Source organism: Portunus trituberculatus, chromosome 41, assembly GCF_017591435.1.
Source record: "Portunus trituberculatus isolate SZX2019 chromosome 41, ASM1759143v1, whole genome shotgun sequence".
Taxonomy (NCBI): domain Eukaryota; kingdom Metazoa; phylum Arthropoda; class Malacostraca; order Decapoda; family Portunidae; genus Portunus; species Portunus trituberculatus.
In genome coordinates this window covers 30,194,799-30,211,049 of record NC_059295.1, presented here as the reverse complement: position 1 = coordinate 30,211,049, position 16,251 = coordinate 30,194,799, and the positions used below count along the sequence as shown (strand labels likewise).

At 36.6% G+C, this 16,251-nt stretch overlaps 1 protein-coding gene across 6 annotated transcripts in view; it reads right to left on the bottom strand.

Moving 5' to 3' along the window:
* The window catches only part of LOC123516996 (ADP-ribosylation factor GTPase-activating protein 2-like), a 41,671-nt gene that overhangs the window by 17,409 nt on the left and 8,011 nt on the right, over positions 1-16,251 (bottom strand). For 3 of the 6 annotated variants that reach the window (XM_045276803.1, XM_045276802.1, XM_045276806.1), the window contains exons 3-12: positions 16,187-16,251; positions 15,151-15,246; positions 13,422-13,556; positions 12,890-13,033; positions 10,576-10,602; positions 9,976-10,113; positions 9,591-9,721; positions 7,474-7,644; positions 4,189-4,376; positions 3,261-3,490 (exon numbers count right to left, since the gene is read on the bottom strand). The exon at positions 16,187-16,251 is cut by the window's right edge and continues 67 nt beyond it. In XM_045276803.1, coding sequence (XP_045132738.1) covers positions 3,261-3,490; positions 4,189-4,376; positions 7,474-7,644; positions 9,591-9,721; positions 9,976-10,113; positions 10,576-10,602; positions 12,890-13,033; positions 13,422-13,556; positions 15,151-15,246; positions 16,187-16,251 — 1,325 coding nt within the window. The remainder of the gene's footprint in view (positions 1-3,260; positions 3,491-4,188; positions 4,377-7,473; positions 7,645-9,590; positions 9,722-9,975; positions 10,114-10,575; positions 10,603-12,889; positions 13,034-13,421; positions 13,557-15,150; positions 15,247-16,186) is intronic. The other 3 variants (XM_045276804.1, XM_045276805.1, XM_045276807.1) reach the window with 3 other exon arrangements.

The following is a 16,251-nucleotide window of genomic DNA, read 5'->3' as shown; positions in this document are numbered from 1 at the left end:
CTCCATCTCCCATCTTATAGATTCCCAGGTCGTCTTTCACTCTTTCCCATTTCCATGACACGGCTTTTGTTCACATTGAATTCCATTTCCCACTTTTCACTCCATTCCCAGATCTTAGTTAGGTCTTCTTGCAGTATTTCACAATCCTCTTTTTGCTTTATAACTCTGCACAGTTTTGTATCATCTGCAAACAGATTTATGTAGCTGTTCACACCTTCTGGCATGTCGTTAATATAAATGAGGTAAAGTATTGGTGCCAATACTGACCCCTGTGGCACTCCGCTTTATACTGCTCTCCACTTGGACTTCATATCTTTAACTACCGTCCTTATTTCTCTCCCCCTCAAATAATTTTCTATCCATCTCAATGTGCTTCCTTTTAAGCCACCCTTCTCCTCTTACTTCCATAGTAATCTTGCATGTGGCACTTTGTCAAACGCCTTTTTTAAATCCAAATAAATACATTCTTTCAGTATTCTGCCTGAGACTTCATCTGGTCCCATTGCCTTCTCTTCATCCAGTTCCTTCATTAACTCTTTTATTTCAAGCTTGGTTACTTTAATCTCTTTCATATAGACTGTTTCTCTATTACCCTGTGGCCTTTCAAATTTGAATTCCTTAGTAAAGACCTCCTGGAATTTATTATCTAATAGTTCTGCCATACTTTTTGGGTCTTCCACCATCCCGTTCTCTCCCTTTAACCTTTCTATTGTTTCTTTTTGCCTAATTTTTCTAATTTTTCCATTTATGAATCTGTAGAACAATTTTGGTTGCTCCTTACATTTTTCGACAATGTCCTTTTTAAAGTTCTTTTCCTCTTCCTTCCTCACCTTAACATATTCATTTCTTGCTGCCTTGAAGTTTTCCTTATTTGCTGGATTTCTATTTCTACTCCACTTTTTCCATGCTCCATCTCTCTCTCTGTGTGTGTGTGTGTGTGTGTGTGTGTGTGTGTGTGTGTGTGTGTGTGTGTGTGTGTGTGTGTGTGTGTGTGTGTGTGTGTGTGTGTGTGTAATTCACCTCACCTCACCTCGGTCGCCTGCTGGTCACCCAGCAGTGCGTGTGTGTGTGTGTGTGTGTGTGTGTGTGTGTGTGTGTGTGTGTGTGTGTGTGTGTGTGTGTGTGTGTGTGTGTGTGTGTGTGTGTGTGTGGCTGCAAAATTAATTCCAAGGTACGCTAGCACTTAATGTTTACCATGGGGTTAAAGGGTTGTATTTTATTCTGGGTATGTAAAACTGACCCCTAAATTTAATAGCCTAAAAAAAAAAAAAAAAAAGGTCTTACATTCCGGCATATACAGTAAGAAAACCTGAAAATGTATAAGCTACAATTAAATCATCCAAAATCCTTACAGCATCATCCTTTTTTTTTTGTTTGTTTTTCAGTAGTCAATCTTAAGGAAAGACTAGCTCTACTAACAATTATTTATAAGATTTTCAGATTAGTGCTGCAGCTTCTATTTTGTTTTACTTTTCTTAATTAACACCGACACATAAAGCTTTATGGAATGCACTAGAATTGTTCATGGAACACTACCAACAGGTAAATTAACTTTTTAAAGTTTCTGAGCTGATTCTCAACATCAAACCATAACCATCCTTTGTCATTTGCCTTTATCTCTTCATGCAACCTGATTAATTCTATTACATCTACTTTCTATTAATCTATCTACACGCAAGGCTAAATTTCATTAATGTGCTGACAGCTAAGATTTAAATGTTGTAAGCCTTATGCTTGTTTCACCATAAGTTTCAAAATTAGCAGCTTCTCCCTCCACAATCATAACTCTCTCTCTCTCTCTCTCTGTATATGTTCTCTGCAATTACATGCTGTCTTTGTCATTTTCGGGACATAATTCTCAGACGAGATGCTCTTATTTCTCCTCAGCGTTTTTCCCTTACACCCTCTATTGCTGCATCATTCCAATTTATTTGTTTACTAACACTTTCTTGCCCCAGTATTAATGAATTTTTCAATGATCTAATCATTTATTCTATTTGTTTGACTTTATAATTATCAGATTTCCAAGATACACACTCCCAGACTTAACATTGTCCATTTCTCTGAGACATTTATAAGTATGTATTGTAATCCCTCTGTTTACCAAATGGACTGAAAAGTGTTTATAACCAGTTTGCAATTTCTACTTCAAAGTTTGCTACTTTTTGCCAATTTTTGCAGTTCTGTCATTAAAAATACAGTTTGTGATGGGTTAATCTCTCAGTCTTTAACCTGCTCCCACCATGGCAAAACATAGTGAGAATGGTTGTGATGAGCCTAATTCTCTGCTAGTTCCCTCCCAATCTTGCCATATTACCCACTTACTCTTAACTACTAGTTACACATTTGGTAAGAGTGCAGTAGGATGGGAACTTGGTAAAACTGTTTAGTATGTATGAATGGAGTTAAGGGCACCCGTTTTGATTAGCCATTAGCCATATCCAGTCAGGCAAAATGGACACATGACAGGCAAGTAATTCTGCCTCTAAAAGTCTTTCCTCTTCAACTAGCTATCTGTCCATAACTATTGTTCAAAGAGACTTCGGTGTGGCATTATTAGAAAAAGGACGACTTGGTGAGGGCAACAAAATCTATCTCTTTTTCTCTTCCATTACAAGGTAGGTTTAAAGTATGTGTGAATACAAGCTATTTTGACTTTTAGCACTGAAGGACCATCCTAGTGAGATGAAAATCACCACCATCATCAGTCCTTTAGAGGTCAAGGAACTGGGAGGGGTGCACAAATTGGAAAATATATAAAGCAGTATAAACTAGTTTCTTATACACAACAAGATACAGCCTTAAAAACATGAGGCAAAAGTTACCGGTAAACCATATCTCTCAATTTCCTTCATACACAGAACTGCATATGCATCAAATTTTACTCCATTCTTTCTTCATGAAACTGATGAACAGTTCATGAACATGAGATAAGAACCATAACATAAGTAAAACCCAACTGTCCATATTTTGACTTCAAATTTCAAACTAAGTAGCTTCATATGGATTCATGATTACTGAAAGCTACGAGCACAAAACGAGGCATTCCACTCAAAAAAAAAAAAAAAAAAAAAAAAAGAGAGCAAAGGAACATTCTTAACTATCAAAGCAAGATAATTCTAACTTTTATTACAAATGAAAGAGCAAATAAATTAACACACATAATTATAACCAAATTAACTTAACTTCTCAGAAGCAGAATTTATGCAATGATACTGTGATGCTGCAGAATAAAATAGTGTCTAAAAGGTGTGCTTTACCTGAAGGGAGCCACCACTGTAGCTCTGTCTCTGGGTCTGGCCACCACCAAAGAGGTCTGCTGAGGAGATGGAGGTGGAGCCTTCATACCGAGCCAGGGTGGAGCGCATCTCACTATTGGGATCACGGTCATGGAAGAACATGTCTGAGGATATAGCCTTAGCATTGCCAAACTTTTGCTGGGCCTGGTTATCTTCCACAGGGTTGAATTTGTAGTTGGCTGATGCTGAAACTGAAGAAATTCAGAATTAACTTTGTTTTCTCATGTCAACCAGCATGTGCAAACACATCAAGAAAAATTTTCCTGGTAACACTTGCAAAAAAAAGGTGGCCACATCTCATACCATCTCAACAACGTTATAAGTTACATATATCTACATCATCACCATCACTTCATATCATCACAGTTACATTTTTCAGTATTGAATAAGCTGCAATACCACATAATGACCAGCTCATAATGACCATTGCCCATAACATGTTGCACAACTGTATGTGTCTGCCTAGTCTCACTGTCTATGGGACAAGCACAATCCTCATATGTTTTTATATAACTTTTTTCACATTTGATCTGTTTTACCACCTATCACAGTATGGAATAGGTAAATTTTAGAAAGCAGGATAGTAAACCTACCACTTCTGTTAGCAGTCAGGTCACTTTTATTCAATTCTATTCACAGCAAGACAAAACAAGGTCAACAATGTGAAAGAAGAAAGACAAAGTGTCTTTGCTTAGCCAGGGATTTGAACACTATACTTGTTATAAGGCAAACATATTAGTCCTCATACAACTGAGCCACTAAATCTTGTTTCAGAAAAAAATTGGGTCCCATAAAATAGCATTAACACACCTTTTCAATTCACCTGCAAAACTCAGTCACAGGTAAGAATAGTCACAAGTCACAGATAAGAATTAGAACTCCAGTTCACCTTTACTAGAAGAGAGATTGCTCATATTTGTGGATGAGTTTGAAGATGAATTGTTGGTCTTGTCAAATTCATTGTCCCAGGAGGAGGTCAGAGCAGGTGAGGGTTTGTTGTTGAGAAGGTCATCAATACCTGGACCCTTGCTGGAGAAGCCAAAGTTACCCTGGTCTTCAAAGGGACTATCCCGGTACCTGTGTGGTGACATCAGCGAATTCATGCTGAGATCATTGAAGTTTATTGATAGATAGATAGATAGATAGATAGATATAGACATAAATATATATATATATATATATATATATATATATATATATATATATATATATATATATATATATAAATTGTTGAGGCACGTCCTAGTTATTGTTTACTAAAGCCTTATTCATAGTTGACATAATGACAAATATCATCTCTCCTACAGAGAGTAGAGTGTAGAGGCTTTGTCTTGGCTATTCTCCAACTTTTAAAGTGGATGTCATTAAAGTATATGGATATATTGCTTACAAGAGTATTATCTATGTGATGCCATGACCTGACACCAATAATGCTTGCAAGTTAAGTACTAACATTGTGAGCAGTGCTATGCTATCAAATAGTACTCATATAAGCTGTCACATCACTCAGCAACTTTGTGCATTGGGAGCTTCACAGGGGATTGTTTCCTTGAGAGGAGAAGGAATACAAAGGAAGTCTAAACAGCAACAGACTCTAAGGTCTTTACCAGGATATTTGGGTAACTATTCTACTCTATTATTATTATTATTATTATTTCTTTACCAGGATATTTGGGTTATTATTATTATTATTATTATTATTATTATTATTATTATTATTATTATTATTATTATTATTATCATTATTATTATCATTATTATTGTCATTACTACTATTATCATTATTATCATTATTACTATTAGGAGGAGGAGGAGGAGGAGGAGGAGGAGGAGGAGGAGGAGGAGGAGGAGGAGGAGGAGGAGGAGGAGGAGGAGGAGGAGGAGGAGGAGGAGGAGGAGGAGGAGGAGGAGGAGGAGGAGGAGGAGGAGGAGGAGGAACTATTGCTGCTTAATGTAGCAATAAAGAACAACAAAGAAATTGGGTGCAAAAAATAAATCTGGTAAGACCAACGTACAAACACAGGTGTTTAAGAAGTTCTATAAGTTGCTCCACAACAAGCAGCATGTACCTTTTCTTCCACGGGAAGCAACGCACAGCACGTATATACTGCATTTGATGGCTCATATATACACCTTTTTCTTCAAGAAAAGTCTCTGGAAATTACCCTGCATCCCATGAGGCCAAGGTTCAGTATTAAGACAGTTGGTGGCAACAGAGGCTCAAAAATCAAACCCTAGACATCTTCATAGATGTAAACAAAGTAATAATAGGTACAACACCACAAAATTACTCTTTCTTTCAAGATATCAACATATAATAGCTCATGCTTACTGGTAATTCACATAGAATTACCAGTAAGGGAGAATTTTCCAAAGTCACCATGCACTATGCATTGTATGAACCAAAACAAACATGGTTGGTGTTAGCGATATTTCTTGATCTTGACACAGGCAAACTTCACTGTGTTCTTTAGTGTGATGCCATTACTCCTTGAGGTAAGACATACTTTCATACAATTAAAATTCCACCTATCTTTTAACATTCTTACCTTGCATACATGTAAAAAAAATAAATAAATAAATAAAAAAAAAAAGATGAAAAAACATGATCATTATCCCTGTAGTCTCTGACTCTCTCACAGTCACTGCCAATGCCATATGCCAGGTATATGTTTACATCTCACAAGTCACAGCAGGATTGGTGTATAGTCTACCAGTAAAGACTAAAGTTCTTATATGCAAAATATTGGGATCTAATAATGATCTAAATGCATTGAAGTCTTCAAATATCAAGTGAAATCTTTCACTTCATATTCAGAGCTTAAATCTGCTTATTTATCTTTTTTTTATTTCAATGTCTGCTAAAAGTGGGTGCGTCTTATGAGCCCATGCATCTTATGAGCCATCAAATACAGTATATACCTTCTCTTACAGGAGAAGCAGTTAAATGACAATTGAAAACATATTCGCATTGCTTGGAGTTAATCAAAGTTACTCTGGCTATGCATGCATGAACCAAGTTATGTCTGAAAAATTGCTAGATTAGTAACACACAAGCAAGAGTGACAATTGCACACAAACCAAGCACAGTTTTTTGTCCAGTGTAAATACCGTTACTTAAAAAAAAGTAATGTAGCAATTGAAAGCCACATGATTTTGCATTATCATACATTGAACTGCTAAGATAGCATCACAACTGGTGTGAATCCACCCTTAATATCAGATAGCTCAGACAGTGTCTTTGTTAGGAAAGAGCTAAATTATTGTATTTTCACTAAGTACAGAGAGAGATTTTCCAGTCCCATACTCCATCTGTTCAGTAACCTTTTACAACTAACAAAGAACACAGTAATATGTTGCTTATATACACACTACTACATATTAATATGTCAAGTCCACTGGCACAACAGTAAGGAAACTGAAAGGTTATATACTAGAGGAATAATGCAAATTTATCCCATTTAAAAGGCATGCATACTTAAACTAGTTTCTCTAAATGTACAATATATCAGAAAAAGATAAGAAGGTTCACAACCAGCTAGAAAAAAAATGTTGGAATACTTGGTAGAGAATAAATGAGAGCTTGGATAGGGTCAATTACACATGGACAAATTGAGAAGCTCATGTCACGCTCATTTTCTTGAAGTAGCTCAAAGGAATAAATGCTAGAACTGATTAGATTAGACAAAATGAGAGAGAGAGAGAGAGAGAGAGAGAGAGAGAGAGAGAGAGAGAGAGAGAGAGAGAGAGAGAGAGAGAGAGAATCACTTGATACATTTTCCCAAAGGATTAAAACAGTTTTCTTAAATTTCACAATAAAACTTCTATAATACTGTTCATTTGCTTCATGCACTTTTACTATAACTGATAAAAAAAATCCCCACATAAAAACTCAAAGACATAAAAGCAGATCCACACAAAACACAAAAAAACAACACAAATAATACTGGTTTTGAGTGTCTTCCATAGTTTCTTTTCAACTTATAACTAAAAAATATTTTATCTTATTTACAAAATATCAACAGACTTCCCACTGAATATGGAGAATGGAAGGCACATGCTCAGAAATAAAAGGGTAAATTTGTGATTTGTACATAAAGAATACTTCAAAAAGTCTCGGCAAAAACCCAAGCAAACACACATAATGTCACTCTTCCTTTGTAAGATGCCTTACTTTGGGGGCCCTGAAGAAAACCTAATGATGGTTTCAAAGTCATCATCAATATCTTCATCTCTAAAGCTGGAGGAGTTGTTGTTGCCAAGGCTAGATGTATTGGACTTCAAGCTAGAGGGTGTCTCCTGGCTGATTGTCTTCATCTCCCCAAACATGCTGTGAGAGGCACCACTGAGGGAGGACAAGCACAATTAGAGACTTGCTGATATTGGGATTGTCACACCACTTCGATCCAAACAAAGCTGAATAATTCAATCAATCAAGTTTCATCAGAAAGAATATGACAAAAGGCTAAATCATATAATAACAAAGTCTTACAATACAGCAAAACCTCAGTTCTTAACCCCTTCAATACGGTGACGCCTATGTAGGCGTCATGAAGCCCCAGTAGTATATATGGTGACGCCTACGTAGACGTCATATTTCTTTTCTGAGCTTTCTTCAGTTCAGTTGTCCCGTATAGTGTGTTGGATACCAACTACACACGCCGTATGCTGTCCTTGAAATCCTAGTGCTCCTCCCACCATCCTTGTCTCCACCAATCACTAAAGATAAGCTACATGCATCCCGCCTTGTGTCTAAAATTACCCAATGGCATAGACTGTTCCCATCTCTCTCTCTCTCTCTCTCTCTCTCTCTCTCTCTCTCTCTCTCTCTCTCTCCTCTCTCCTCTCCCTCTCTCCCTTCCCTCCCCATCTCCCTCCCTCTCTCTCCTCTCGAAGATAAGTTACATGCCTTGTAACATTCGTGAAACACACACACACACACACACACACACACACACACACACACACACACAAACAAATTTTCTAATCTCTCTCTCTCTCTCTCTCTCTCTCTCTCTCTCTCTCTCTCTCTCTCTCTCTCTTCTCCTCTCCTTCCTCCCTCCCCTCTTCCTCTCGAAAGATAAGCTACATGCGTCCGCTTGTGTCTAAAATATTAGCAAATGTCACTCTCTCTCTCTCTCTCTCTCTCTCTCTCTTTCTCCGAGAGAAGCGTCCACTTTCCTCTTCAAAGGCGATATAGTGACTAAAAAATAGCAGCATAATACACAAAGACGACAAGTATGACAAGCTTGCACGAGTTTCCCGCGCTCGGGCGCGCGGCACTACCACCCGTACATCATACAGGCGGGCTTTTTTAACATCCGGCGCGAAGGGGTTAATGGGGTTTTTCAGTTTTCTCCTAAACTTGTATCCAATAGCTCTTAAATTTAGACAGCTTGGCCTATAAGCCATATTTTCCCGAAGCCCTATGGGCAAAACCGATTGAGAATACAGAGTTCACTTACTAGTCTATGATTCCTTTATCCCCCACCACAAGTTTCAATAACATGAGAGCACTTGAAACCAGTCCTCTAAAGAAATACCCTATTTCCCTGAATACACTTTATGCATATCTTAACCTGAAATATGGAAGAATTTAAATAGTTCCTATATTAAAATACTCACATGAGCATCCTAAAGCCTTTTTAAACCTTTTCTATATTAATTACTTATAATTTGCACTATTTACACATAGAAATACCAAGGCACCTCCACAATTACATAAGTTTGCCCTTTTTACATCTTTTAATATAAAAATATTAGAATAAAATAACAGTCAATTCAGCATTTCACCCAACCAACAATTCTCTAACATGGCTTAAGCTTTTCTGGTGAGAAATTTAGTGAATTAATTGATGTTCTACATCATTTTTGTTGCAAATATATTCATGTTATTGTTGGCAAAGCTGCTCAACAATAACAACACAATGCTCTTCATCACCACTGCCATCACCATCAAAGTATTTTTAGAAATCTTAGATGTGATTTTGTTGATTTCCAACCTGTTTCGCAATGCAAATCATTCAATTAAATGTTCCCTCACCTAAAAATCCTGACTTTCCACAGGTCCCTCAACATCACTGCAGATGATAGGTGAACATAAGTTAGAGTTGAAAAAAGTTATAACTTGAAATATATACATTTACAATGGAAATGATGTAGAACATCAATTAATTCTACATTTCTCACCAAAAAAACATAAGCCCCACCAGAGAATTGTTGATTGGGTGGAACTCTTAAACCAAAAATGCTACTCCACACATAAAATTGGGTGTGAACAGCTTGACTCACCTCCTGACCCCCAAACCCATACCTAGTCGCTCTGCCTGCTGTGCCTTCATGGGATCAGTTCTTTTCATTCTTTCCTCCTCACGCTTTCCAGCCAGACTCATATCTTCATAGGCACGCTCAAGGCTTTGTAACTGTGGGAAGTGGAAGGGAGATTTTTAACAGACACACAGTACTTTTTGGATGGTACTACAACATTCTTGCATTCAAAAGATCAATTTCAACATGAAACTTTAACATAGCAGAAAAGAACTGCATAAGAAATTACTGTAATATGATGCCTCAGAGTTTTCACATTTTCAACATTTGTTTTATTCCGAACATATGATAAATAAAATATACAATGCATATGTAGGCAATTTATCAAATGAGGTCCTGCAATGCCTACCGACTGCTGCTGCTCCTCTTTGGACAATTGCTTGGCTTCCTGTCTCAACTGGTCATTGCGAGCAGCCTCCTTTTCTATTGCACTGAAATCCTTTTTGACACGCTGAGCTCCAAGTCCTCCTGCCTTTTTGGCTCCAAGCTGTTACAGAAAGTTTTGCCATAATATTAACATGTATTTAACATATAAATGGCCACTGCTTATTGACAAAGCAGACACTGGCAGTTTATGACTAAGTGGTATAGAAAAAATAATATGAAATAAAGAAAAAGGACATGAAATATGTAAGTCTATACAAAAATATAGTCCTTACTGTTGGTGGTGCTGTCGAGTGACAAAACAGATAAAAAAGTGCAATATGCAATAACTTGATAAGACAGTGCTTTGGTGCACAGTGCAGGACAGACAGACAATTGGGTAATTACTGTAAGAACAGATTCATTACAGAATACTTAAATGCTGCATAATTCCAACACTAGAATATTATGAATTGAATCAATGAATGAAAACCTTCATATTTATAATTAACCATTTACAAGACACACCCAAGCCCACACGCACAAAGCAACCATTGTCTATCATTCTCCATACTTTGGGCAATACCTTGAGGGATGCCCCACTGATGTCCACCTGTGCACAGAAAGTTAACAATAAGTACTGTAGATGAGAAAACACCCTTGATCCACCCACACCCATACACCACTGAGGCTAAATACCACCTGCCAGCATACCGTTAGGATTCAATAGCATAAATTACATCAAAAGCTGCATGTTACAAAGCATATATAAAAAAATAAAAATTAAATTAAATAAATCTTAAGATCTAAAGCAATGCTTTTCAAGTGTAACACAAGCCTTGATTCAAACGAAAACACTTACTAGTAATCTGAGTGTATTTATATACTGAAAAACTGCATCCAAATGCTATGTGAGAGTTCTATGCCATGCAATACATGACACAGCACTTGTAAACAAGAAACAAATATTCCACAAATATATTATATGATGTGCTCTCAATCTACAGAACTTAAATACTTACTAATTAACTACAAGCACTAATTAATTAACTAATTAATTAAGTACAATACACTATCAACTTACTCCTTATACAAGATAATTTCTAATATTAACATATCACACATAGTGTTAACCGGGGTAATTTGAACCAGGTTTTGACAAACTTTGATACTGTTCCCACATTTATTAAGATAAACTTACAAAAATTTTATGAAAACATAAGCAAGTTATTGCCTTTAAATCACTAACAAAAAAAAAAAAAAAATCATTCATAGTGTGGTTCATAGTTATAAAAAAAATGGGGTAATGTGACTCCCCCCCACTGGGGTAAACTGAACCACCCATGGGGTAATTTGAACCACCCTTTATAAATGGAAAAAAAAAAAAAAAAAAAAAAAAAAATATATATATATATATATATATATATATATATATATATATATATATATATATATATATATATATATATATATAAATGGATATAATTCCTCAAAAAATAAAAGTTTTATTTCATAAACATTGAGCCTTTCACATTCAAAATAACAAAATCAATGGCAAGAAACAGTGTAGAACAAAAAACTGTTACTCATAGACTACATAGCCTACTCATTTACTTGGCTACTTTAGCCAATGTTTTGGTGTAACACTTGAAGTTATTGTATTCAGTAAGAAGATTATTTATTCTGAATGTGAAAGGTACTTTTATAAGGTCCCTATGAAGTGATACATAAGCATATAATAAGCAGATTATATGCATATATATTACTAATGGGCACTCTAGCAGACGAAAGAGGATCAGCTGAGTAAAAACAGGGTATAGGCTCAGGGTGTCAAAAGACTGGTCACGTTAATTTTCCTTCCCACTCTGCAGGCTAGCGAGCAACAGGGAGCTGATTTTTTGTATAAAAATACTGCTCATTGGTTTTTTTGTTCTCATTGGTTTCACATTAATTTTCTATAGATTATTGAGGTCGCTATCACTCGCTAGCCTGTAGAGAGTGTGAGCGGACAATTCCTAGCTTTTGAAGTCCTTTATAGGCTTATAGTCTTCATTAAAAATTTCCTAAATTATCCTAATAATCATTATTGGGTATATAATGAGTCTAAGCAATCCCTTTATAAGCCAAAGATGGCACAGGGCAAAATATTAATGCATATTCTCAAAATATAAACAATTGCACTAAAACTACCGGTTCGATTTCCTCGCCGCATTTTCCTTACCGGGTAAATTAAACTAAAAAAGTGAGCGTTAATTGTGAGAAAACGAAGCTAAATAAAGTATTGCTGATGAAATCATGTTAAAGTAGAGGTAAAACACTCTATAATCATCAATTTGGAAGAGGATAGTTAGCCGCGTCTGACCGCCACAACAAAGTTTGCCGAAACCGCTGATTTGGTAAACAAACTTTGCCGCACTTTTTTTTGGCAACGATTCAGTGCTTTCAGTCATATAATTGTAATTTCTTTCCTGTATCAATTTTTTTTTTATCAAACCTGCACAAGAAATGTGAAAATAGTTACTTTCTATCGTGAAATGCTCAAAACTTCAAAAAGAAATTTATATATGAATTTATTGTAAATAAGAATGAGGCGGTCCGAATTGTACCGGTTCGTTGGACGGTCCGATTTTCCCCGGTCGACACTATCTCTTAACAAAGCATTCAGTATTTTCTCATCACCTGCAAAAGAATGAACTTAATGTGGGAATAAGAGGACCTTTGGTATTATAATTTCTCACTACAAGTGGTATAATAAAAAAATCTAAACAAAACAACGAACTAATCTCTATCATAATGGAACCTTTAATATATACATATATCACTAACATCTAAACACTTAAGTAAATGATTAGTACTAGAGCAACTATGATTCTCCAACCAGCCACAAATCCAACACTCACCTTGGAGGCAGGCTTTCGCTGGCCAATGGTTGACTTCCGTGGTTCAGAGGCCAGCTTCTGGGCATCTGTGGCTGACATATTGAGGGCTGCCTCTACATTTGGGGCACCTACAGGCTCTTCTGTCCCATTGTTCAGATTAGAATTCTGTAACAAAGAAAATGAATTATTAGTAAGCACTACCACATAGACATAATTCATAAAAACAATAATAATCACTAAACAGAGAATACTTGACTTCATAGAAGCTGATTTAGCTAGAGATGAAATAAGAATTATTCAGTAAAGATTATAAGTAAAGGACAGATCAAGGATGTTCAATGCAGAGGAGAGCGACAATTGAGAGTCAGTGAAGTAGAGGGGATAATTGTCTGGCAGATTGTGCAGAGTTGATAGATACAGGAATTTCTCTGTCTACCTGCCATCTTCAACCATCCCATAATTGGCATTCTATCATTCTAACTGTTTATCCACCTGATGTAAATACAATAACTAACTCTCCACAAAGCATTACAGGAGTGAAGTGAGAGTGAACCTTGAGAGTGGCTAGAGTGGGTGGGGCAGCAAGCACATCAGGAGAGGGTGGAGCAGCATGGCTCGCATGGTCTTCAAAGAAATCCACTTCCTTCTTCTCTTCTTGAGGTTCAGGCTGGGCAACATCAATGTTAACCTGTGAAGAGAATGTTAAGAGTGAATGCTGGTGAGCTCTCTCTCTCTCTCTCTCTCTCTCTCTCTCTCTCTCTCTCTCGTATATACAATCCCACATTAAACCACACATATATTAGCAAAATGTAGAAAAATCACCACACTCGGTGAGTTATCAAGACATAGTGCAAGTTTCAGATTTGCTTCACATACACTATAAAAACAGGACATGAGAAAAGGACCTCCTAGTATGAACACTTCCACAGGAAGAACACCCATGTTATTAAGCTTATAAACTCCTTTGAGATGTTCTGTGCAAGGAAGAATTGCTTCCTTAGAATAAGTGATGCAAGAATGCCACTCCTTCAGTGTCAACCCTATCTCCACTAAAGTGCCATAGACATGTGCTTAAATAGAGGATGTAGTGTAGAGGTAGAATGCAATGCATGTCTCATATCTGGTACCAAAAGGCAGCCAGATAACTGAGGCAATGATATGATTGAACAGCATACCCATAATATCTATGATATGTAATCCTGATATGTATATGAAAAGCAGCTTCCAAAAATCTAAAATTCTCCTTAATATTCACTTTACACTCTCAAAGACACATCAAACCATGCAGTGAAACAAAGATATGTAGTCTATGTGAAACACAACTGTTTGCACCACACAAAAAAACAATGCAAAGATCAGGCAGTCCAATACAGCACAGGATGAATTGCTTTTTGAAATCAGTGTTATAAGGAAGGATGTAAAACACAGGTTACTGATAACTTTTCCACAAGTATCGTGGCAAACTGCTATAAGGAAGAAGTGGACCTTATAAGCTTGTACACTGTGGGAACTGTAGGCCATAGAAATGAAGTCCATCTCTTGAAATTAATAAAGTCTTGGTATTTTTTTTTTTTTAGCACAGGAAACCAATCACTATTTTATGTCAATATATGAAAGTGCTTGCAACTGGAGAATAATACAATTTTAGAAACATACACTATGCTTCTCCTTGTCATTTATGTTTCCACTTGGCTTTACATTCTATTATGGGTGAACACTCGATACAGAGGAATACTGGGTTGACCATCTTTACTCAATAGTATAAATTATGAGAACAGATACCATGAAATGTTTTAGTATATACCAAATGTGGATGTTGATCTATTTACAATAGCTTATAAACTGTATTAAAAACATGATACATATAATAAGGCTCCTCCCAGCCTATTTCTCCTCTTGGCAATGTATGTAAAGGGAGGGGAGAGAGAAAAAAAAAAAAAAACATTGCATAAATTATAGCTTCCATCAGGGAAGTCAAAATGTTGACCAACTTCAGAGATGCATAGTAAGTAAATGTATTAATTTGGTATTGAAGATTTAGTGTTCTATGATATGGTTGAAGTATCTGATCCATTGGTAAGCCTCTTAAACAATTCCCAGTACAGATGTAGCTATTTCAAATACTGTACCTTTTTTTCTGTGATATATAAATCCCTCTTTTATGTCAATTTACAAAATATCAGAGGCTAATAAAAGTGCTAATAGTCTCCATACTACAAGAGGATACTACTGCAAGTCTATGGCCTTCAGATACACCTTAGACAGTGGCACAGGCCTCTCACCCCCATGAGTTTGGGATGACTGGCTGCAAGGAAGCCCTGACTTGACAGGCCAACTGGACCAGCCAGGCTTTGGGTTTGGGCAGCATCAAGGTTCATCTTGCCGGAGGGAATAAAAACATCTTTATATGTAATCCAAGTCCCTTCTAATATGCTAAATGTCATAGATCTGAAATTTACTTCAAACATTCCCTCAATTCAGCTTGCATATTGTCCTAAATAGGCTGCTGGGATGCACACATGCATGCACACATACATACACATACACACACACACACGACTGCACGCGAACGCACGCGCGCACGCACACACACACACACACACACATTCAATGCTGAATCACATCTATCTATCTTATATAAATGATTCTGAACACACAACAGATTTCAATGGGCTTCACATTTTACTCAATGCCAACTTGGTTTGGCAACAAATGATACCATCCATTTTCTTCTCCTACACATACAAAGTCTTACAGAGGAGACGAGGAAGGCTGTTCCCTTTCACATTTTTACAATTCTAGGAGGTTCATTATTATCACCACCTGGCTGCATGATTCTAAAAAAAATCCTAAGAATTAAGCTAGATAACAATCTATAATAGCCACAATGGCAGAGAGCTAAGAGCATGAAATGAAACAAAGCTGAAGTTGTCTCTGGCCAGATGGGGCTGCAATCACTCTCTTGGCTGATATTGATGCACTTTTTGAATGATTAATATCATAAGGATCCACTGGCTAGTGTAGTTCAGTTTTGCTTCAGTTCTGTACAATTGCATAGCTAATCTACTCATTCAGTTCAAGAAGGGGCATAAGTTTCTCTATCTACAATCTATCACTAAACAAAGAATATTCATAGCATCCATAAATAAATTTTTTTAAAAATGGTTAATTGATAATAAAGTGTAAAAATACTAAACTCTGAAAGGTAACTAAATAGACAGAAAAGCATAAAAATAAAAATGTTTAATTTCATGCTTACTAATGTTTAGAAGAAAACCATGTGGGGAGTTTAGGGTGAAGAGCAAAGGGTTTACTTACCCTAGTACCATGGATCCTCATGGCTTGTTGGGCCATCTGGGACAGCTTCTCCCGGTAGAGTTGAG